This window comes from Heterodontus francisci, chromosome 4, assembly GCF_036365525.1.
Source record: "Heterodontus francisci isolate sHetFra1 chromosome 4, sHetFra1.hap1, whole genome shotgun sequence".
NCBI classification, from domain to species: domain Eukaryota; kingdom Metazoa; phylum Chordata; class Chondrichthyes; order Heterodontiformes; family Heterodontidae; genus Heterodontus; species Heterodontus francisci.
The window spans coordinates 65,095,002-65,120,663 of NC_090374.1; the positions used below are offsets into that span (position 1 = coordinate 65,095,002).

Consider the following 25,662-nt stretch of genomic DNA (forward strand, 5'->3'; position numbering starts at 1 on the left):
GGATACAGCAAAGGTTCACTGGATTGGTTCCTGGAATGAGAGGGTTGTCCTATGATGAGAGGCTGAGTAAATTGGGCCTATGTTCTCTAGAATGTAGAAGAATGATAGGTGATCTCATTGAAACATACGAGATTCTGAAGAAGTTTTACAGAGTAGTCACTGAAATTGTTTCCCCTGGCTGGGGAGTCTACAACACGGGGACACAGCCGCAGGATAAGCAGTCGATCATTTCGGACTGAGAGGAGAAATTTCTTCACTCAAGGGGCAATGAATCTTTGGAATTCTCTACCCCAGAGGACTGCGGAGACTCCATTGTTGAGTATATTTAAGGCTGAGTAGACAGATTTTTGGTTTCTCGGAATCGAGGGATATGGGGAGCAGGTGGGAAAGTGGAGATGAGGCAGAAGATTGGCCATGATCGTACTGAATGGTGGAGCATCCTTGAGGGGCCGTATGGTCTATTCCTGCTCCTATTTCTTATGTTCTTATGGAGGATGATAGACAGACCAGGAGAGCTTTGAAATAATGAAGTCTGTACCAGTTTTGAAGGCATGTTTAATACCTTCATTTTGATCTTTTTAAAAAAATTATGTGAAATTAAATAGGATTTTCTACTTGTTTCATATTGAGGATGGAGTATCACTGAGGCATTGTCCTAGTATGGCATATTTTATTGTTGCTTCTGATGCAAGCAAGGTGTAATTCTGTAAGTAGCAATTTGCATTTATATAACACCTTTTGTAGAAAGTCCTCCCAAGGCATATCACAGAAGTGTTAAGGAACAATGGGCTCGGAGCCAAGTTTTTAAAAAATTTTTTAATTGCTGTGGGTATCGCTGGCTGGGCCAGCATTTATTGCCCATCCCCAGTTGCCCTTGAGAAAGTGGTGGTGAGTTGCCTTGTTGAACCGCTGCAGTCCATGTGGGGCAGCTACACCCACAGTGCTGTTAGGAAGGGAGTTCCAGATTTTGTCCCAGCGACAGTGAAGGGATGGCGATTATAGTTCCAAGGTAGATTCCAGTGTTGTAATTGTACTAGAACAGCTGGGCTAGGGGCATGTCTAGTTCTGGAGCACAGGTTTTCAATCCTATTGCCGGAATGTTGTCAGGGCCCATAACTTTTGTAGTATCCAGTGCCTTCAGCCTTCATGTGGAGTGAATCGGATTAGCTGAAGACTGGCATCTATGGTGCTGGGATCCTCAGGAGGAGACCGAGATGGATCATCCACTCGGCACTTCTTGCTGAAGATGGATGCAAATGCTTCAGCCTTGTCTTTTGCACTACTGTGCTGGGCTCCCCTATCATTGAGGACGGGGATATTATTGGAGCCTCCTCCTTTTGTTTGTTGTTTAATTGTCCACTGCTATCACGGAATGTGGCAGGACTGCAGAGCTTAGATCTGATCCGTTGGTTGTGAGATCGCTTAGCCCTGTCTATTGCATGCTGCTTTCGTTGTTTGGCATTCAAGTAGTCCTGTAGCTTCACCAGGCTGCCATCTCCTATTTAGGTATGCCTGGTACTGCTGGCATGCCCTCCTACGCTCTTCATTGAACCAGGTTTGATCCTCTGGCATGATGGTAATGGTAGAGTGGGGGATATGCCAGGCCATGTGGTTACAGATGCTCTTTGAATACAGTTCTGCTGCTGATGGGCCACGGCACCTTATGGATGCCTGGCTTTTAGTTGCTAGATCTGTTTGAAATCTATTCCATTTAGCACGGTGGTAGTGCCATCCAACACCATGGTGGGTATCCTCAGTGTGAAGATGGGACTTCATCTCCACAAGGACTGTGCGGTGGTCACTCTTACCAATATATGGACAGATGCAGCTGTGACAGTAGATTGGTGAAAGCAAGATCAACTAAGTTTTTCGCTCTTGGTTCCCTCACCACCTACTGCAGACCCAGTCTAGCAGCTATGTCCTTTAGGACGCGGCCATCTTGGTCAGTAGTGGTGCTGCTGAGCCACTGTTAGTGATGGACATTGAAATCCCCCACCCAGAGTAGATTCTGTGCTCTTGCTACCCTCAGTGCTTCTTCCAATGGGTGTTCAACATGGAGGAGCACTCATTCATCAGCCAAGCGGGATGGGGGTGGTGTGGGCAGGCGATAGGTGGTAATCAGTAGGAAGTTTATTTGCCCATGTGTGACCTGATGCCATGAGACTTCATGGGGTCCCGAGTCAATGTTGAAGGACTCCCAGGGCAACTTCCTCTCAACTGTATACCACTGTGCCGCCACCTCTGGTGGGTCCGTCCTGCCGGTGGGATGGTGATGGTGGTGTCTGGGACATTGTAAGGTATGATTCTGTGAGTATGACTATGTCAGGCTGTTGCTTGACTGGTTTGTGGGACAGCTCTTCCAATTTTGGCACAAGCCCTTGGATGTTAGTAAGGAGGACTTTGTAGGATTGACAGGGTTGGGTTTGCCATTGTCGTTTCCAGTACCTAGATCTATGCCGGTTGGCCCGTCCGGTTGCATTCTTTTTCTTAGGCTTTGTAGCAGTTTGTTACAACTATGTGGCTTTCTAGGCCATTTCAGAGGGCAGTTAAGGGTCAGCCACATTGCCTTGGGTCTGGAGTCGCATGTAGGCCAGACCAGGTAAGGATGGCAGATTACCTTCCCTCCAGGACACTAGTGAAGGAGGGTATGACTAAAAGCTTGGTCAGTACTGCATTTTAAGTGTCTTAAAGGGGAAAGTTGTAGAGGTTTTAGGAAGAAAATTTGAATGTGGTCCCTCAGCGGTGAAAGAACTGCTGTTGAAGTGAATGTTGAGAGGAGATTGGACAAGAGGCTCAAATCAGACAAACATAGTTAGAGTGGAGTTGTCACATTGGGGTTATGGAGATGGGGAGTGCAAGGCCATGAGGAGTTTAAACACCAGGTACCTCCAGTTATTTTTCTCCCACTGGAAATAGTTCTGTTGCTTTGTAGACTCAATGCTGAATGATGTCCTACACTGGTTGGACTCGATCAACAAGGTGAACAGAATACTGAACTACAGTCAGCACCATATCGTCTATATTTCCTTTCAACATGTAGCACGTTACACTGGTTAGCATTAAATTTGATCTAATTGTTTCATCTCTGCTCCCTTACATAATTTGTTAAACTCATTCTATAATTTTAAAGCTTTTCATTCCATTGACCTTAATTTGATATGGTCTGCAGGTTTGACCACTTTTTGCACTGAATTTTTGAATCCAGGTCATTTATGTAAATTAGAAAGCATAGTGCTGAGCGCTGAGGTACTGTAATCAGTATTTCCCCCTACAACTCTGACCCTATTGTAATAAGTACTCATTTCTTACCCATTTCCACAGTTTACGCTAAATCCCACGGCATTTAGTTTGACAACTTATGTTATTTTCTGTATTTACATATGTGGAAGTTTAAGAATGAGAAATGTTAGAAGTTTAGCTTCCCTATTCCTCCATACTTTGCTTTCCAATCCAGTATGGTGTAGAGCTATTGAAGATGTCACAAAGTAATCATCCTGTGTAATTGTGTTTTATGCAGAAGATTAATGTCTTTCAAAGAACTTTAACCCTGAAGGATGGATGGGCTATGTAAAATTATCATTTTCTACAGTGATGAGCATATGCAGCAACGATTACCATACTTCACGTCTGCTCTGATATTCTGGTGACATCTATTGAGTTATAAACCATTGTTACACAAAAAATGAAATGGTGCTTCAAATCTGTACTGAAATGCATCGTCATAAAAATGTGCAAAGATTTTAAGTGCATTCCCAACCAAAGCACATTTCAAATTGATTCTTAACAGAAATCTTCAACTGTTACATGTATTTTGAGCTGAAACACTAATTATTTTGTTATCTACAGTTTGTGGTGTAGTATAAATGCATTACTCATTTTACTTTTTCAGGTGGTATCATGGAAAACTGGATCGTACAATCGCTGAAGAGCGGCTTTGCCAGGCAGGCCGACCAGGAAGCTATCTCATCAGGGAAAGTGATCGAAGACCAGGTTCATTTGTGCTTTCGTTTCTAAGTAAAACAGGCGTGGTCAATCATTTCAGGTGATACATCTAGTGATCGATTAATTTGGGGGTAGCGTAAGTGGGGGCAGTGGATGAACAGAGGGGAGGGGCTGTTTTAACATAATTTGAACACAGAATTAGGAGCAGGTATAGGCCATTTGGCTCCTCGAGCCTGCTCCGCCATTTGATAAGATCATGACTGATCTGATTGCAGCCTCAACTCCACTTTCCTGTCTTCCCCTCATAACTCTTGACTCCCTTGTCGATCAAAAATCTAACTCAGCCTTGAATATATTTAATGACCCAGCCTCCACAGCTCTGTGGGGAAGAGAATTCCATGGACTAAAGACCCTCAGAGAAAATAATTCTCATCTCAGTCTTAAATGGGAGACCCTAATTTTTAAACTGTGTTCCCTAGTTCTAAACTCTCCCACAAGGGGAAACATCCTTTCAGCATCCACCCTGTCAAGTCCCCTCAGGATCTTTATATGTTTCAATAAGATCACCTCTCATTCTTCTAAACTCCAATGGGTATAGGCCCAACTTGCTCAACTTTTCCTCATAAGATAATCCCTTCATCTCAGGAATCAGTCGAATGAACCTTCTCTGAACTGCTTCCAATGCAGTTATATCCTTCCTTAAGTAAGGAGACCAAAACTGCACGCAGTACTCCAGATGCGATCTAAGGCACTGAACAGCTGTAGCAATACTTCCCTACTTTTATATTCAGTTGCCCTGCCAATAAATGCCAACATTCCATTTACCTCTCCAATCACTTGCTGTACCTGCATACTAACCTTTTGTGATTCATGTACCAGGACACCCAGATCCCTCTGTACTGTCGAGTTCTGCAGTGTCTCTCTATTCAAATAATACATTGCTTTTCTATTCTTCCTGCCAAAGTGGTCAAGTTCACATTTTCCCACATTATACTCCATCTGCCAAATCCCTTTGTAGACTCTCTATGTTCTCTTGACAGCTTACTTTCCTACCTATCTTTGTGTCATCAGCAAATTTAGTTACCCTACATTTAGTTCCTTCATCCAAGTCGTTTATATAAATTGTAAAAAGTTGAGGCCCCAGCACAGATACCTGTGGCACACTACTTGTTACATCTTGCCAACCAGAAAATGACCCATTTATGCCTACTGTTTCCTGTTAGCTCGCCAATCTTCTGTCCATGTCAATATGCTATCCCCTACACCATGAGCTTTATTTTTTGCAATAACCTTTGATGTGGCACCTTATCAAATGCCTTCTGGAAATCTAAGTACAATACATCCACAGCACATGCAACTCCCTCAAAGAACTCCAATAAATTGGTTAATCATGATTTTCCTTTCACAAAACCATGTTGACTCTGCCTGATTACCGTCAGTTTTTCTAAGTGCCCTGCTATAACATCTTTAATAATAGCTTCTAACATTTTCCCTAAGGCAGATGTTAAGCTAAATGGCCTGTAGTTTCCTTCTTTTGTTTCCCTTCATTTTTGAATAAAGGAGTTACATTCGCTATTTTCCAGTCTGACAGAACCTTCCCTGACTCTAGGGAATTTTGGAAAATTAAAACTAATGCATCAACTACCTCACTAGCCACTTCTCTTAAGGCCCTAGGATGAAGTCCATCAGGACCCGGGGACTTGTAATTTTACCTTCCTTTTCAATCTTTCAGTCATGTTAATCTTCTGAAACAAAAACAAGAAATGCTGGATTCACTCAGCAGGTCTGGCAGCATCTGTGGAAAGAGAAGCAGAGTTAACATTTCGGGTCAGTGACCCTTCTTCGGAACTTAATCTTCTGACCTGCTACCCGTCTTTGCGCAATTATATGCTTTTTTAAAAAGTTTGATACTATCTTTAACTGCTTTAGTGAACCACGGATGGTGGGTCCCCCCTTTTGGAATTTTTCTTTCTCATTGAAATATATTTATTCTGTGTATTCTGAAATATCCCCTTAAATGTCTGCCACTGCATCTCTATTGACCTATCCCTTAACCTAATTTTCCACTTTACTTTAGCTAACTCTGATTTCATGCCCTCATAATTACCCTTATTTAAGTTTAAAATCCTGGTCTTGGACCCAATCTTCTTGCCCTCAAACTGAATGTAAAAGTCAAACATTTTATGATCACTGCTACCTAGGGGCACCTTAACTGTTAGGTCATTAATTAATCCTATCTAGTTGCGCAATACTAGGTCTAGTATAGCCTGCTGTCTGGTTGGCACCAGAATGTACTGTTCCAAGAAATTATCCTGAAAACATCCTGTGTACTCCTCCTGTAGGCTACCTCTGCCCATCTGATTTTTCCAGTCTATATGTAGGTTAAAACCCCCCCATGATTATCATCATACCTTTCTGACAGGCTGCCATTGTTCTTTTATACCCCAACCTACAGTGTGGTTAACATTAGGTGGCCTGTACACCACTCCCACAAGTGACTTTTTGCCTCTGATTTCTCATCTCTACCCAAACTGCTTCTACATCCTGGTTTCCTGAACTTAGGTCATCCTTCTCAATTGCACTAATACCATCATTAATTAATCGAGCCACCCTTCCACCTTTTCCTAGCTTCCTGTTCTTCCTAAATGACATGTACCCTTCAATATTCAGGTCCCATTCCATGTCACTGTACAATTTGATGGCTCCACTTTCGACAGTTTCCGATTGAAGAATGGAGTGAAGCAGGGCTGTGTCCTAGCCCCCACTCTGTTTGGCATCTCCTCCATGCTCCTAACCTTCGCCTTCCCTGCAGATATGGAAGGAGTTTACTTGCACTCTAGGCCAGACAGCAACCCCTACAATCTATCAAGGCTGAAAGCGAAGACAAAAACATTTCACATCCTGATCAAAGAATTCTTCTTCACTGATGATGCTGTGCTGGTCGTTCACACGGAAACTTAGCTACAAAGACTCATAGACTGTCTCTCCCGTGCCTGTAACCTATTCTACTTGACCTTAAGTGTCAAGAAAACCATGGTCATGGGCAACGTGTTGCATTTCTGCCCCTGAACACACTAAATAACCACCCCACTGGAAGTGGTTAGCAAATTCTATTACCTTGGGTCTACGGTGGCAAACAATCTGTTCCTAGATGCAGAGCCCGATACACCCACAGGGAAAGCAGCTATCATCTTTGGCCAGCTTGCAAAACGTGCACAAGAACACCAAGCTGACACTAGGCCTGTGTTCTCGGCACCTTGCTGCATGGGTGTAAAACATGGGCTACTTACAGCTAGCAGGAAAAGAAGTTAAATAATTTCCATCTTTGCTGTCTGTGCTGCATTATGTTGGCAGGACAAAATCACAATGTGGCAGCCCTCTCAAAGGCAGAGCTCCCAAATGTGCAGCTTTGGTGGATCGGACACATCTGCAGAATGGAAGATGGTCATACACCCAAGAACCTTCTGTGTGGTGAGGTCGCCGGGGACAGACAATCAGTGGGGTGCCCAAAGCTCTGCTTCAAGGATGCATGCAAGCATGACATGAAGACCCTAAATGTCGACTATTGCACTTGGGAGTCACTAGTTGGCGGAAGACGGAACTAGCGAGAGCTTCTGTGGACTGATGTGAACTACCACGATGACCAGTTGCTACAGCAGCTTGGCAACAGGTGCCAACGTCAAAAACAACAACTCAGTGTCATTTGGCAACTTCGCGTGCAGCACTTACGGCAGAACCTGCCTCTCCAAGATTCGCCTTCACAGCCATCAACTAAGGTGTAGCCAGAGAAGACACCCCATCTAAATGCTGCGTGTCCATCATCTTTCGTAGATGGAAGGATGCCAACCAACCCTGCTGTTTTGCCTTGTCCTTTTTAATTTACTGTATCTCCCTCATGTGATCCCTCCCCCCCACTATTTAGTTTAAAGCACTCTCTACCACCCTAGTTATATGACTCGCCAGAACACTGGTCCCAGCATGGTTCAGGTGAAGACTGTCCCAACGGTATAGCTCCCACTTTCTCCAGTACTGGTGCCAGTGTCCCATGAATCAAATCCCATTTCTCCCACGCCAATCTTTGAGCCAGGCATTCAACATTCTAAATCTTATTTACCCTACACCAATTTGCCTCTGGCTCATGTGCTAATCCAGAGATTATTCCCTTTGTGATCCTGCTTTTTAATTTAGCCCCTAACTACTCATAATCCCTCAGCAGAACCTCTTTCTTAGTCCTGTTCATGTTGTTGGTACCCACATGGACCACGACAACTGGATCTTCCGCCTCCCACTGCAGGTTCCTCTCTAGCCATGAGCAGATGTTCTGACCCCTGGCACCGGGCAAGCAACGTAGCCTTCTGGACTCATGCTCTCGGCTGCAGAAAATGTGTCTATCACCCTGACTATACTGTCGCCTACTACCACTACATTTCTATTTACTCCACCCATTTGAATGGCTGCCTGCACCATGGTGCCATGGTCAGTTCATCCAACTTGCAGCACCCGTTCTCATCCATACAAGCAACAAGAACCTCAAACCTGTTGGACAATTGCAAGGGCTGAGGCTCCTTCAGTGCTACCTTCTGCATTCCTATACCTGCCTCAGAATCACAGAATAATACAGTGCAGAAGAGGCCCATCGAGTCTGCACCGATGCATTAAAACACCTGACCTGTCTACCTAATCCCATTTGCCAGCACTTGGCCCATAGCCTTGGATGTTATGACATGCCAAGTGCTCATCCAGGTACTTTTTAAAGGATGTGAGGCAACCTGCATCTGCCACCCTCCCAGGCAGGGCATTCCAGACCGTCACCACCCTCTGGGTAAAAAAGTTCTTCCTCAAATCCCGCTTAAACCTCCTGCCCCTCACCTTAAACTTGTGACCCCTCGTAACTGACCCTTCAACTAAGGGGAACAGCTGCTCCCTATCCACCCTGTCCATGCCCCTCATAATCTTGTACACCTCGATCAGGTCACCCCTCAGTCTTCTCTGCTCCAGCGAAAACAACCCAAGCCTATCCAACCTCTCTTTATAGCTTAAATGTTCCATCCCAGGCAACATCCTGGTGAATCGCCTCTGCGCCCCCTCCAATGCAATCACATCCTTCCTATAATGTGGCAACCAGAATTGCACACAGTACTCCAGCTGTGGCCTTACCAAAGTTCTATGCAACTCCAACATGACCTCCCTGCTTTTGTAATCTATGCCTCGATTGATAAAGGCAAGTCTCCCATATGCCTTTTTCACCACCCTATTAACCTGCCCTTCTGCCTTCAGAGATCTGTGGACAAACACGCCAAGGTCCCTTTGTTCCTCGGAACTTCCCAGTGTCAGACCATTCATTGAATACTTCCATGTCACATTACTGCTTCCAAAGTGTATTACCTCACACTTTTCAGCGTTAAATTCCATCTGCCACTTTTCTGCCCATTTGACCATCCCGTCTATATCTTCCTGTAACCTAAGATTCTCCACTTCACTGTTAACCACTCGGCCTATCTTTGTGTCATCCGTGAACTTACTGATCCTACCCCCCCCCCACATAGTCATCTTTGTCGTTTATATAAATGACAAACAATAGGGGACCCAGCACCGATCCATGCGGTACGCCACTGGACACTGGCTTCCAGTCACTAAAACAGCCGTCTGTCATCACTCTCTGTCTCCTACAGCTAAGCCAATTTTGAATCCACCTTATCAAGTTACCTTGTATCCCATGTGCATTTGCTTTCTTGATAAGTCTCCCATGTGGGTCCTTGTCAAAGGCTTTGCTGAAATCCATGTAAACTACATCAACTGTACTACCCTCATCTACGCACCTGGTCACATGCTCAAAAAATTCAATCAAATTTGTTAGGCATGACCTCCCTCTGACAAAGCCATGCTGACTATTCCTAATCAAATTTTGCCTCTCCAAGTGGAGATAGATTCTCTCCTTCAGAATTTTCTCCAATAGTTTCCCTACCACTGACTGCCTCAGTTGTAGTCACGCCCTCCTGTCCCTGGCCACAGACCAAATCAGAAGACCATAGCTTAAGGGGTGTGATCGCCTTCTGGAACAAAGTGACCAGGTAACTTTACTGCTCGCTGATGCAGCGCAGTGTCTGAAGCTCAGCCTTCAGTTCATTAACTCTGAGATGAAGTTGCTCGAGTCGCAGGCACTTACTGCAGATGTGGTTGCTGTGGGTCATACTGGTGTCCACCAGCTCCCACATGTTACAGCTGCAACACATCACCTGCCCTGCCATCCTTGTTGGCTTTCTTGAACATGACAGTTATAAATAACCTATTAAGGAGCAGCAGCTAAGTTAGACAGTAATGTAATTCAAAATTTCATGAAATGCAACTAAAACTGACACTGGTTCACAAGTTTAATGAAAAATACAGTGCAGCATTAGCCACACTGTCCAGTTGTGACTGGTTTTGGAGAATGTTCTTTCAGATACCAGCACTTGCTTCTCCCCATCCTCAAAAGGTCAAGGACTAGTTTGATGAGTAGTTCTTGTAACCAGTTTTTTAGAAGGTTAATTATTTGAAATGACTTGTTTTTAATTGACCTTTAATTTTCATGGACGTTTTAAACTCCAAACGATTTTGAACTCGTCAGAATTTAGTCAACAATTTGTCATTACACGGAAAAGAAAGCACTTGAACAAAAAAGTAGTGTGTTGCAGAGGAAGCTGTGAATGAGATATTTATTTACTTTGTGAAAGAGATCTCATAACAAGTGAAGATGCAAATGTATTTTGTAGGTCTCCTGTGCCACACCCAGTAAAGCATTTATCCATAGAACTGGGGAGCTCCTTGTTACTTAACCTTTCCTATCTACTGAAGTATTTTAACTCTTCGGCTAATGTACTGTTTTTTCATTAAATTTGGGATGTGTTAGGTTTAGCTCATTGGGTGGAATATGTGGCTCTGTAGCATTAATTGTGATGTCTCAGTCCTGGGTCATCTAAAGTACCTCATCATTTAGTGTAAGCTGACTCTGCCACCAGGTGCTTCTCAGTTGGTCTCGTGAGGTCTGTGGGTAGCAGTTTCAGAATTTTTGTGCTGCTGTAGCAAGTTGAAATTGCTGCATTATGCCATCAGGGTTTTTAACCCCTCAAGCAATTTAGAAGTCTTGATGCGAAGGCTCACACTGTGGCTTGAAGACTGAGGAATGACGGTCGACCTTGCTTGATCAACTGTATTGTTCAGTTACCTTGCAACCATTGCAGGGAGGAAGTCTAATAGTTCTATTTAAAGGCCACTCTACCTGCTTCAGGACTGCTATTAGCTTTTGCCTGTGTCAAACAAACTGCCTTAACATTTTTAAATTAGGCAGATTAGTCTGTTGCAAATGACATGAATTAAATGATTAAATTACCTTAACCTTATAACTCAGAATTGCATTGTTGTGGCGGTTCTAGGATCATTGCGATGTGTGGCGATTATTACATTGGTGGACGACGGTTTTCCTCGCTTTCAGATCTGATTGGTTACTACAGTCATGTGTCCTGCTTGCTAAAAGGAGAGAAGCTTCTGTTTCCAGTAGCACCTCCAGAAGTAAGTGTATAAGTTATAATTTAGAAGTGTTAGTGTTGGACCAATGTAAACACTAATATAACAAACCTATGAAAAGCAGAATGATAAAAGACAGTTGTTGCACTGAAACTTTCTCACTGTCTCCCTGTTCTCCACTTGCTTATGCTCTCTTCCCTCCCTATTTTCTTGCGTGCTCTCTTTCAACCTCCCTCACTATCTTCTCTGTCTTAATTTTTCAACCCAGATGCAGCAATGGAAGAGAACTGTATCAGAGGGGATATTCTGTAATGGTGATCCCAAAAGGTGGCAGCATGAAACTTAGCCCTCTGCTGCTGAGACATTGGAGAGTATTGGGTATTAAGTTATATAATTAATGTGCTGATAAAGTTTCTTCAACTCACCATTTTTTTTTTTAAATATTGGGCAGGATTTTGCTGTAGAAAGAACAGTGAGGCTAACGGCGATTACTGTGATTTAAATGTAATCGGACAGCAACTTCCAGTGAATGCACATGTGCAGTTAAACGTGGAAATCAGGAAGCAGCTGTCCGAGTTGCCCTGCTGTTTCAGAAGTGGCGCTATATAGCCGCGTTATCTCGTTGAGCGACTTGGTATTGTAATATATAGAATGGCATTAAGTTGCTGTACTTGTGTGACAGCTGCTCATTAAGCTCAGCAGAAAATGTTTGGGCATGCCCATTTCAGTGTAAGTAAATTTTAAATGGAATGATGAGTCTTAATTACTCTTTATCAAACAACCTCTCTGACACTGAAAATGAACTTTTATAAGTGTGGAGCCTCATTCTTTCAGATTTTAATTATTATTGGAGATTTAAAAATTAATGTAATTTTTAACACTTTTTTTCTGTCAATCCAATCTTCCTTTCCTTCTCTTTTGCTTTCGGTACATGATCTGGCGTTGTATTAAATATTCTGGCGTTGTATTAAATACTCTAACTTGTACCTCGTGGTTCAGACTGTATGCTCTTCATTAACCAATCAAACGGAAGAATGTTTTAAGGAGAAGTACAGTTTATTGCCTGTTCGCACAGGACCCACATTCCCTGCAGAGGGCTCTGTGCTGAAATGGCTTTCTAATCGCAGTAAGTTCTAGTGTAAAATCTCACAGTCTGTGCCGAAGTATAATGAATGGCTGGCACTGAGGGCAAAATCTGACCAATTATTTTTGAACCCTGGTGAAATACAGCTCTGTCCTTCCATTCCCTGACTCAGATTTTTTTAAATTTATTTATAAAAGATTTTTGTGTTTGCAAGGGAAGGGCATTAATGCTGTTAAAGTTTATTGGCTTGGTTGTACCTCCACTAGGAACAATTTGCATTTATTTCTTCTTGATCTTTTAAATCCATTTGGGTAGTAGGATGTGGCAGGGAGTGGAGGAGTGTGGGTTGGGGTGACAGGAGTTGGACTGAAGCTGGGAGAGCTGAAGTTAATGTGTGGGAAGGAGTGGGCAGGGGTCTTGGAGGGAGTAGCCATGTGAGCCTGGAGTTGGAGCTTAGAAACAATTCTGAAGCCTAGGAATATGATGGGGGCCCTTAGGGATTTGAGTCTGATAACATAATGAAGGGCTATACCTGAAACATTAACATTTTCCTTTCTTTGTAGATGTTTCCTGATTTTCTGAGGTTTCCAGCATTTTCTGTGTTGTTTCAGATTTCAAGCATCTGCAGTTTTTTTTTTTGTTTCACCTGTTACTGAAATGTGCAGGGTGTAAAATTCTTGGGATCACGTAATCTCATTGGCCACCTTAACCAATTGGCTTCTTGGAAACTCAGTCCTATTCAGCAGGTAAATAAGCAGTGTGTGAAATCTGTGGGGATGAGAATTGAAGATTACTGAAAATTGGAAGATTGGCATCAATTAATGCTACTGTAATTCAGAACATCAGGTATTGGTATATCAAGTAATGATTACCTATTACTACAAGATAGTTAGCTGCCACTTAGTCACCCATGGAGGTGAAAATTCTGATGAGACAGCCAAGTGGCAGCCATTACTGTACGATGACTGAGCAGAGTAAACTGCTTTTAATTATTTAAAAAAACACAAATTTTCTAAACCAAACCCACGAGTTTAGAAGCAAACACAGAAATTGCTGGAACCATATTGAATGAGGTCAGTCAGCTTCTGTGCGTTAATGTTTGATGTAGAGAATTTGGGAAGGCTGCCAATGGAGGTTGAAGGTCTCTTTAATATCTCAGAAGAGGCTTGCATGGTAGTAGAACAGTAAAAGGGTTGCAGGGCCATGTGGCAAGTTGAAATTTAGTTTTGTACCTGCTGTTTTCTTTCCCATTGTTTGTGTCCTTGTCTCATCTGTCACCTGATGGGTTCAAAACCCTTGAATATGGCTAACAGGATTATCATTTAAATCATCCAGTCAGAATGCAGGGGGACTTTTCTATTTAATCCATCCTACAGTACTGGAAGTAGTGCCGCATGTTCTTTATATTGTACCATTACCTGAACATAAATTGAACTAAGAAATTCAATTCATAATTATTGCTCTGTATAAAGCTGTTTTGATTCAAACTGGACTTCACCTTATCTAGTATTAACTCAATCCATATTTGGAGAGATTGAAGAAACGCATGTGCAAAAGGCATACGTATCTGCTCCAGATCATAAGATGATGCTATCCTCAGGCTATGCTATAGTATAACTAGATATAGAGCAGAGAGAATCGACTCCCGTTTAAAAAAAAAACTGCTTAAAGGGGAAACTGACATCACTGAACTCGAGCAAGTATCAGTGACAGGTGGGAATTCATTGTGACTTGTTTCTTGGAAAGCAGCACTTGATGACTTTTCTCCCAAAAGCCAACCACTGGTAGTGGAATGATCTTGTTTAGTTTGGCTTTCAGAGAAGGAAATTGTTTTATAGAATATTGGAGCTATATATTGCACATAGGAAATCTTTCTCCCAACTCGCATGGTTTGCTGCTAGGGTTAGGATTGTTCCTATTTAGTTTCCTTTCAGATCCTATTGTCTTGAGTTGTTGCCTCATCAGCTGTCTCTTTCCATCAACATGGGGGTTCTCCCTCTCCCACTCTGTTTCTTCTGTGTATTGGTGACCATTTTTACTTCTTGCCCAAGCCCATCTACTTTTTGTTCATCCCTCTCTACATTCATCAACAGCCTTAAAGATCACATGCCCTCACTACATGCAACCTCTGCTGTTCACAAGCTGAATTCCTATGCCTTGGTTTCCAGCATGCCCTTTGGGGCAGTCACAGTATCGTTTCTACCAGTTTTTTTTTAGAGTTTCCTCATGAGTTTTGCACGTCCAACCAGCAGCAATCTCCTCTCATCTATGACTCAACCCACATTTCAAATGAACTCCCACAACTCCATTTTTACTGCTACCTTGAATATGTTGGCTTTCCTCTTTTATACCAAGGTATTCTTTTCTCCTCAGTAGCTATCATCTCTGTTTGTCCACAACCTGAATGCTACTTTTGTATTCAGAGATTCTTCTAATTTCCTTTGCAGTCTTGAACAGGATATAAGAAAATGCTTGTCTGTTATGTGGCCCTTCTCCCACACCTATCCACTGATCTCTATCTTGTTACTACAGCCTTTCTTGTATCTCTAGTTTATCAATACTGCTATCATCAGTGCTCCTCCAAATTTATTCTTCTATGTTGTAAATATGTCACCCTATGCGCTCCATCTGTTCAATACAACTCCACTGTGTTGGAATTCCCAGAACCTGGAAACTGGGAAATAACTTGCCTCCTTCAGGCTTTGTTTCACCTACAGGCTTTTAAAATCCAAGCTTGGCATCACTTAACTGACATTTCTTAATTTAACTACTCATTTCCATCTTGGAATTATGGATTTTGGTTTCTCAGCCCAACTCCATTCCCCTGATCTGTCTCTCTTGTCTCCCTCCCCACCAGCTTGACTAGTCAGTTTTCATCACTGTAAGCAAGATGTCAAATGAAAAAAATAAGAGATTAATCACCATATAGGGCATTCATCCTTTAGGCAGTGGGTGTTGTCTCTTTCCACCTTTCCTTTGTAAACTTACTAAGAATTGGTATCTGCCTTCCTGTTCTTTTTCATGGATCAGACAAAAGCAGTGTGAATGACTATAGAAGTTGGAGAGGGTTTCACTTGGCGATTCATGTCCTGTTACCACGATTTCATCTGTCTTAAAGAGCTTATTTATTTTTCTTTTGAGCTGTGGCTGTTTAAAGCCATCGGTAGGTGGGAGATACCTATAATAGATCAATAAAACTAACCATACATGACAATCTATATTTTACACTTGCTTGAAAATCAGTGAGTACCAGTGTATCCTGTGTGTATGTGCGCTCGCATTTGCGCGCAAGATGGTAGCTTTATTTCACAGAATCATAAAATGTTATGCTGCATGTTACTGATGAGCCAAATGGCCCATTTCTGCACGTGCTGCTGTTTTTCTCCACATGCCACCTCGTCTAATCCTACTCTACCGCATGCTTGCCAAAGCCTGTCTTTTTCAAGCAAAATTTTAATATAATTTCAGTATAGCACCCCTCTGAAATAGACTAGTAACTGACTCTTGAGATAATTTCCCTTTATTGCCTTAATTGCTGATTTAAATTTTTACTTAATGCAATGAATTTCCTTGCCATGTAATCAAATTTTGGTGTACTTCAAAAAATTGCTCTTAGTGATGGCCCAATTTGGCTGAATTGTTGATTATTAAGAATGATGTCCATTCATGTCTTTCCACCAAAATTTTCAGTTCCCTGATCCCTAAGACACTAATCAGTAATGAGGCATGCAAGTGAAAGATGTTCACTCTGAAAACAGGTCGGTCCAAGTGGATTGGTTAAATTAGATGTGTTTTGTCTATTTAGAAACAATTTGGTACCTCTAGCTGTGCCTGTGCCTTTTGCAGTCTTATGACACAGAGACACAGTAAATAAAGTGGGATGTGTTAAGTTATTCATGTGAGAGCCTGAATAATTTAAAGCAAAATTTTTGATTCTATTTTGGTATGATTTTTCATTCTTAAAAATTAAGAGTTGTTTTTCCTATCCAAAATTATAGCCTGTTGAGGATAGGAGGAGAGTTCGTGCCATCTTGCCATATACCAAAGTTCCAGATACAGATGAAATTAGGTAAGTTACTGAAATAAATTTATTTTTCCCAGATGAATAAAGAATTTCACTTTTAAAATATTTTTGGGTGAATTCTTGGATTTGGCAATGTGAGCATTCTTGAGCACCAAGTACAATATTCAGTGTTCCCAGAACAAGTAGAATACACTCGTATCACTATCCTCTGCATGTTGGAGTAAGTCCAAGTTTACAGCAGGAAAGATAATCCACTACCTTATTTCAACTCCACTTGCTTCACATCAGATCCTGGAAGAAGCTCTTTTTCCCAGGTCACTCCCAACTGCCTAGCCTCTGACTTTTCATTTGCTGTGTTACATCCTGAAACTGTTGGTTTGCTGAACCACTTGTTCACCTCCACGTTCAATGCTTTTGTCCCTAGCAAAACATTCACTGTCTCCCATCCCTGTTTTTTTCCTGCAGTATGACCTTCATATTTGCTGTCTTAAGCCCAAGGAGTGCACATTTGAGCATACCTGGCACACAGAACTGGCTCAGCTATCCAATCTTGGACCCGGCTCAACCACATCAAATGTGAACTACCTTGGGCTCCCTGTTCACCCAATGCCTTGGATCTAAAATTTCCATCCTTGTGTTTGAATCTATGCATGACCTTGTTCTTATTTCTGTAACTTAATTCAACACTGTAATCTCTACTTCAAGAAATCTCCATTCCTCTGATTTAAGGTCTCTTAAATACCCCCTCTCCCTTCAGTCAACTTAATGCCATTGTCTGTGTTACTTCCCGAAGGAGGAACAAACTTGCATTAATATCATGCCTTTCATGTCCTCGAATATGACACAGTTCTTCACAGCCACAGTTACTTTTAGAAATATTCCCATTGTTATGTAGGTATCTGTGCAAGCAATGAGACATGTAATTAAATTTTTTTTGTAGATTGTTTGAATGATAATCTCAGCCACAACACTGGGGGGAGGTCCCCTGCTATGCCATGAGATCTTTCCTGTCTGGTTGAACAAGCCTTGGTTTAGTGTCTTATTTAAAAGGTGGCACCTCTGATTATGCAGCACATCCTCAGTACTGCATGCAAATGTAGATTAAGTGCTTAAGTCCTGCAGTGGAGCTTGAACCCACAATCTTCTGCCTTGAGCATACTAAACCAAGCTGACATTGAATATAATTCCCCTGCCTCTCCACCACCGCCTCCTTTTAAGACCCTCCTTAAAACTCACTTCTTTGACTAAACTTGGATCATCCTTCTAGTTTCTTGTCTACAGCTCTCTGAAACATCTTGGGATGCTTTATCAAAACCATTATATAAATAAATGTAAGTCGGTGGGAAGAAAGCAAAGCATCAGAATTAGAGTGGGCCATTTGCCTCATTGAGCCAGCTCCATCTTTATTAGCCGTACCAATTCTATCTTTTCAATGTCATTTTCTTCCCTTTTATGATCTAATATCCTTACTTTCCAAGTAAGTGTCTTCTTAAACATCACAATTGATTTTTACATCGGTGGCCTTCTAGGTCAGTGTGTCATAATCTATGAAAACATTTTTTAAAATCGTGATACAAATTCCAATCTGGCATTAAAATAAAAGCAAAATACTGCGGATGCTGGAAATCTGAAATAAAAACAAGAAATGCTGGAACCACTCAGCAGGTCTGGCAGCATCTGTGAAAAGAGAAGCAGAGTTAACATTTCGGGTCAGTGACCCTTCTTCGGAACTCCAATCTGGCATTGATGTTTCTTGGGTTCAATAACGTCATTTATTCTTCTCCTAAATGGTCTGCATGTCTTTCTTTTATGGGAATTGATTGGCGCTCCAGTTTATCTACTCTTATAAAACAACCCAGGAATGTAACAATAGCACCCTCTTGTGTTCTGGACTGGATATTCATGTCTCTTGCCTGTGTGCTTTTTCAAACACTGGGCGAAGCAACACTGAATGAAATGAGGCTGGTATGAATTAAGTTAAAATAATGAGCATGTTGCTTGATAACCATATTTAATGTGTTACACCATAGAGTCATAGAGAGATACAGCACCGAAACAGGCACTTCGGCCCAACGAGTCCGCGGCGACCATCAACCACCCATATTATACTAATCCTATATTAATCCCATTTCCCTCTCGCATCCCCACCTTCCCTCAATTCTCATACCACTTACCTACACTAGGGGCAATTTACAATGGCCAATTTACCTATCAACCCGTAAGTCCTTGGCATATGGGAGGAAACCGGCGCACCCGCAGGAAGCCCATGCGGTCACAGGGAGAACTTGCAAACTCCTTACAGGCAGTACCCAGAAACGAACCTGGGTCGCTGGAGCTGTGAGGCTGCGGTGCTAACCGCTTCGCCACTGTGCCGTCCCTGTATTGGCACAGTCAGAAATCCTGGTACATGACCACTGACTCAGTTTGAATTCTGAAGTTAGGCACCCTCTTTCTCGATTCAGTTTTGGGCCATCCAGCCTCACATCTGAAACGTCATTGGACTTTCTCCAAAGCTAACACATCTTTTTTATGATGGAATTCCCAAAATGGAACAGAATATTCCCCTTGCGGTCAAACCAGCGCCCTGTATAATTGCAGTAAACCTCCCTGGCTTTCATATTCTATACCTCTCTAGAATGTTTCAGTTTATATTAGCCTTTTAAATTACCTTTATATTTGTAGGCTAGCTGTTAGAGTTAAAAGTACTGAGGGGAATTCCAGAACTTTAGACTTAAATGGCTGAAGACACAACTGCCAGTGGTGGGGAGATGGGCATAGTGGGTGCTCAAGAGCCCATATTGGAAGGAATGCTGTGTTCTCCGAGGATTGTGAGTCTTGCGAAGGTTGCAGAAGCAGGGAAGTATGAAGGCATGAAGGAATTTGTATAAAAGGATGAGAATTGAGTGGGCAAAGTGGAAACTACTATAGGTCTGAGCACAGAGGTGATGGGTGAATGGGACTTGGTGTCAGATAGGATCCCATCAATTTGGTTGAGCTGAGGTTTATGGAGGCTAGAGGATGAAAGGTTGGTCAGGCGAACATTGAATAACAGAAGTATCGAGCCAACAAAGGCAGGATGTCGAATTTGGCCGCAGCTGGACTGGGCAGGGGTGATGTGAGCAATGGTACAGACATTAAAGTAGGTGTTTTTTGTGATGGAAAGGATATGGGGTTGGAAGCTCAGTTTATGATCAAATAGAATGCTGAAGTTGAAAACAATTTGGTTCAGTTTGAGACAGTGGCTGGGAAGGGAGTTGAAATCGGTGGCAGGAGCTAAAGACAGTGACTTCATTATCTCCTGTTGTTAATTTGAGGACTTGCTTTGTGCTTGATCAAAGAGTCTTTTTTTCTGAGTTTATGATAGCAAAGGAGGACACTATGGAAGGATGGAACATATTCAATTCCAGTCACCCAATATCAGCATCAAACACTCCTACATTATTATAGTACTAACAACATCCAAGGGGTTACCATTGACCACAAACTGAACTGGAGTAGCCATATAAATATGGCTTGTGACTACAAGAGCAGGGCAGAGGCTAGGAATCCTGTGGCGTCTAACTCACCACCTGACTCTCCAAAGCCTGTACATCATCTAGTCAAGTAGTACGATGGAATACTGTCCACTTACCTGGATGGGCGCAGCTCCAACAACACTCGAAGCTCGACACCATCCAGGACCACGCAGCCCGCTTGTTTGGCACCCCATCCACAAACATTCACTCCCTCCACCACCGATGCACAATGGCAGCAGTGTGTACCATCTACAAGATGCAATGCACCAAGGCTCCTTAGACAGCACCTTCCAAACCCGCAACCTCTACCAACTAGAAGGACAAGGGCAGCAAATGCGTGGGAACACCACCACCTGCAAGTTCCCCTCCAAGTCACACACCATCCTGGAACTATATCGCCGTTCCTTCGCTGTCGCTGGGTCAGAATCCTGGAACTCCCTTCCTAACAGCATTGTGGGCGTCCCTACCTCACATAGACTACAGCGGTTCAGTAAGGCAGCTCACCACCACCTTCACAAGGGCAATTAGGGATGGGCAATAAATGCTGGCCTGGCCACTGATGCCCACATCCCATGAATGAATAAAAAAAATTATGCATTATCCACGGGAAAACTGCTAAACCATTATATTTACACCTGATGGTATATTCTGCTATAGTTTACCATGCATATGCAGAACTTGGTGAGACAAAAATCTAGGAATGTAACCTCGTTTTTGTCTGGCAGATTATAATGAGTTGCTGTCTAGGTCAATGCAATTGCATATTCATTGTGTGAGTTCCTTGAAAGGAGGTAGTTTGTTCATTCCTTTCACTATTGAAGAAATTTCAGATATGGATCAGATCCTGCTGCCAAAGGAGGATCTGTAAACTAATCCTGAAGATGATGTGGATGCCTTTGGTGCAATAGTGTTGATTTGGGACTTAATGCATGGTATATGTTTGGTTTCCCAATTAAATTCCAGAATTAGCTTTTACAGATACATCAATCCTTAGGGATTCTTTGGTGAGTAGGTTGAGTTGCTTAAGAATTTCACCCATCAAGGTTTCAAAGCTGTAAGTGAAAAACAAGGAGTCCTTGTGTCAAGTAGATCAGAGGAGCTTTTTGGTAAATCTGGAAAGGAATTTTTTTCCCCTAGATTTTGTGGCCACAACAAATTATGACTTTTCCTAGCCCATATCTTTACTTTCTGAACCAAATGTTTAGGTAAAGTCTGAGATTCTGGGATATGAACAATTATTTTGATCTCCATTTGAAAATAGTTTGAATGTTTATTTGTTGCAGTTTCAACATGGGTATTGTGTTTATGCAGTTTTCTGAAGGGGGATATGTTTATTGTTCACAATGAATTGGAGGATGGATGGATGTGGGTGACCAACCTGCGAACTGATGAGCAAGGCCTCATCGTAGAGGATCTAGTCGAGGAAGTGGTGAGTAGCTGAAATTACATCTTGAAGTTTCTAATTTCTTATTTATTCGCATAAGATGTATGCCAAGAATGCTTACCTGAAAATGTTGGACATTTTCTTCATTTGTGTAATATAAAAATTGGGAATCTTGATAAATAGCTATTTGAGAAATTATGTAAAGTTAATTTACCTTAATTATGTGACCTTTTCTTAACTGGAATAATTTAGAAGAGTTAAATTCCAGAAGTGTATAGAGATTTTGGGGCATTCCTATTAGAAATATTCATAAAAGGTGCAAGAAATAGGATGAGAATTTAAAGTCTTCAATCCTATTATATACATAGATAAAAATGTTAGAGAATTATTATAGCAAGAAGTTTTATTTGCAGTAAGTTGTTCAATGAGCTAATAGATCACATTTATATTATGTAATTAATGATGGGACTTACAACTTGAAGTTGTTGTGTGAACCCAAAGGTTTGATTTTCATTTTAGTACGTTCCTGCTTGTCATAAATTAGGAAATCTTGTCCATCATTCATTTATTGCTATCATTCAAGCTCTTGCCAGGTGCCTTTCTCACGTTTAACTGGAAAGCAGCCACAGTCACTCCATAGAAGTTGAAATGTGACCCAGTGTCTCAGTTTTTGGGATATATTTCTCAGGTGAACAGATCTGTATTTATAATGTAGGACTCTCAGTACAAACCTACATCAATTCAGAAATGAATAATATCGTGCCATTCATTTTGCATTTGTGAGTTACCAAACTGCCTTATTCGCCAATCTTTTAAAGCAACAATGAATCAGAGTAGCTTGGCACAGTCCATGAAAATATTCGACTGATCAGGCAGTTGAGTTTTTTGATATTTCTTTGAAAACTTTTCAAGGAAAAGCCTCTTTTTGTAATTTAGTGTTCTAATCCCAATTACTTGAAATTGTATGCAGAATTGCATAGATGTTCCTGTCTTGGACTTTACTTCTTTCCTCCATGTCCATTGCCAGTCAGTCAAAGTCATAAATCATCGAATCAAAAATGCCCAAACCTTACACAACTCAGACTCTGATCTGTAATCTTGGTCGTTGAGATTAAGGCCCTTATACAATGGACAGCCAGCAACATTAAAACATCTACAAAGGCCTGCCAAAAAGTACTGGGGAAGGATGTTGATCAGCAAATCTAAGATAAGGGAACAGAAAGTGCTGGAAATACTCAGCAAATCTGGCAGCATCTGTGCAGAGAGAAACAGAGTTAGCGTTTCAGGTCTGTGATTCTCCATCAGAACCGGCAAAAGTTAGAAATGTAAAGGTCTTTGAGTAAATGAAAGGTGTGGGGTTGGGAAAGAAGGACAAGAAGGAAGGGGGGGTGGTGGGGGCAGAGATTAAATGACAGGTGTCGTGGAACAGAATGCAAATGGAGTGCTAAATAGTTGTAGCGAAAGACAAAGCACGAGTCCAGAGAGAGTGCTAATGGCAGAATAATGAACAACTCTGTATAAAAGCAAAAACATGAAAAATAAGTTGAGACTAGCTCATAGTAATAAATAATAAAATATATATACAAATTTTTATATATATATATACACACAAGAGAGACAATGGGTAAGTGCCTGAAGGTGGTCAGTGGTTTGTGGAGCAGCGCCTGGAGTGGCTATAAAGGCCAATTCGAGAGTGACAGACTCTTCCACAGGTGCTGCAGATAAAATTGGTTGTCGGGGCTGTTACACAGTTGGCTCTCCCCTTGTGCTTCTGTCTTTTTTCCTGCCAACTGCTAAGTCTCTTTGACTCGCCACACTTTAGCCCCACCTTTATGGCTACTTGCCAGCTCTGGCGATCGCTGGCAACTGACTCCCACGACTTTTGTGGTCAATGTCACAGGACTTCATGTCGCATTTGCAGACGTCGTTAAAGCGGAGACATGGATGGCCGGTGGGTCTGATACCAGTGACGAGCTAGCTGTACAATGTGTCCTTGGGGATCCTGCCATCTTCCATGCGGCTGACATGGCCAAGCCATCTCAAGCGCTGCTGGCTCAGTAGGGTGTATATGCTGGGGATGTTGGCCGCCTCGAGGACTTCTTTGTTGGCAATACGGTCCTGCCATCTGATGCCAAGGATTCTCTGGAGGCAGCGAAGATGAAATTAATTGAGACATCGCTCTTGGCTGACATACGTTGTCCAGGCCTCGCTGCCGTAGAGCAAGGTACTAAGAACACAGGCTTGATACGCTCTGACCTTTGTGTTCCGTATCAGTGCGCCATTTTCCCACACTCTCTTGGCCAGTCTGGACATAGCAGTGGACACCTTTCCCATGTGCTCGTTGATTTCTGCATCGAGAGACAGGTGACTGGTGATAGTTGAGCCTAGGTAGGTGAACTCTTGAACCACTTCCAGAGCGTGGTCGCCAATATTGATGGATGGAGCATTTCTGACGTCCTGTCCCATGATGTTCATTTTCTTGAGGCTGATGGTTAGGCCATCAGGCAGCCGCAAACCTGTCGATGAGTCTCTGCAGACACTCTTCAGTGTGAGATGTTAATGCAGCATCGTCAGCAAAGAGGAGTTCCCTGATGAGGACTTTCCGTACTTTGGTCTTCGCTCTAAGATGGGCAAGGTTGAACAACCTGCCACCAGATCTTGTGTGGAGGAAAATTCCTTCTTAAGACTTGAACGCATGTGAGAGCAGCAGGGAGAAGAAGATCCCAAACTCTGTATGTGCAAGAACACAGCCCTGTTTCACGCCACTCAGGATAGGAAAGGGGTCTGATGAGGCGCCGCTATGCTGAATTGTGCCTTTCATATTGTCATGGAATGAGGTGATGATACTTAGTAGCTTTGGTGGACATCCGATCTTTACTAGTAGTCTGAAGAGACCACACCTGCTGACTAGGTCAAAGGCTTTGGTGAGATCAATGAAAGCAACGTAGAGGGGCATCTGTTGTTCACGGCATTTCTCCTGTAGCTGGCGAAGGGAGAACCAGCATGTCAATGGTGGATCTCTCTGCTCGAAAGCCACACTGTGCCTCAGGGTAGACGCGCTCTGCCAGCTTCTGGAGCCTGTTTAAAGCGACTCGAGCAAAGACTTTCCCCACTATGCTGAGCAGGGAGATTCCACGGTAGTTGTTGCAGTCACCGCTGTCACCCTTGTTCATATAGAGGGTGATGATATTGGCATCGCGCATGTCCTGTGGTACTGCTCCCTTGTCCCAGCACAGGCAAAGCAGTTCGTAGAGTGCTGAAAGTATAGCAGGCTTGGCACTCTTGATTAATGCCGTCCTTCCCAGGGGCTTTTCCGCTGGCTAGACAATCAGTGGCATCACTCAGTTCCGATTTTGTTGGCTGTATGTCCAGCTCATCCATGACTGGCAGAGACTGGGCTGCATTGAGGGCGGTCTCAGTGACTACATTTTCCCTGGAGTACAGTTCTAGGTAGTGCTCCACCCAGCGGTCCATTTGCTTGCGTTGGTCAGCGATTGTGTCCCCTGATTTAGATTTGAGGGGGGCGATCTTCTTGATGGTTGGCCCAAAAGCTCTCTTCATGCCATCATACATTCCTCTGATGTTTCCAGTGTCTGAGGCCAGCTGAATATGACTGCATAGGTGTTGCCGGTAGTCATTTGTGCAGCGCCTGGCTGTTCTTTGTGTAGTTGCTTTATGTGCTACGGATGTTAACTCGCTGGGGTTTTCTTGTAGTTCAACAGTGCAATGCGCTTAGCGGCTATGACAGGTTCCAGCTCTTCAAAGTGAGATTGAAACCAGTCTACATTCTGCTTCACACGTTTGCCATAGGTGGTCATTGCTGAGTCATAGATGGCGTCTCTGATGTGGGCCCACTTGGTCTCTGCAACCCCTGTAGGAGTGTTTTGAAGGGCTTTTTCAAGTGAATTTAGAAACCTATGTAACAGCTGTGGATGAGAGATTCTGCTAGTGTTGATGCGCGGGTGGCCCTTCTGCTTAGAGTGATGCAGCTTCTTTGGTTTGAGTCTAACCTTGGTGCACACCAGGGAGTCGTTGGTGTCGCAGTCCGCACTGTGGAAGTCGCGTGTGATTTGAACGCTGTTTAAAGAGGCTCGCCTTGTGACGATGAGGTCCAGCTGGTGCCAACAACGTGATCTTGGGTGCCTCCAAGAAACCTGGTGACAGGGTTTAGTGTGAAAGAACGAGTTGGTGATGCAGAGGTTATGATAGG

At 42.8% G+C, this 25,662-nt stretch overlaps 1 protein-coding gene across 1 annotated transcript in view; it reads left to right on the plus strand.

The window, feature by feature from the left end:
• rasa1a (RAS p21 protein activator (GTPase activating protein) 1a) overlaps nucleotides 1-25,662 on the plus strand; it is a 268,303-nt gene that overhangs the window by 80,866 nt on the left and 161,775 nt on the right. Inside the window, exons 2-5 of the mRNA XM_068029646.1 lie at nucleotides 3,890-4,042; nucleotides 11,355-11,490; nucleotides 16,528-16,598; nucleotides 21,380-21,497. Of these exons, the coding sequence (XP_067885747.1) occupies nucleotides 3,890-4,042; nucleotides 11,355-11,490; nucleotides 16,528-16,598; nucleotides 21,380-21,497 (478 nt within the window). The remainder of the gene's footprint in view (nucleotides 1-3,889; nucleotides 4,043-11,354; nucleotides 11,491-16,527; nucleotides 16,599-21,379; nucleotides 21,498-25,662) is intronic.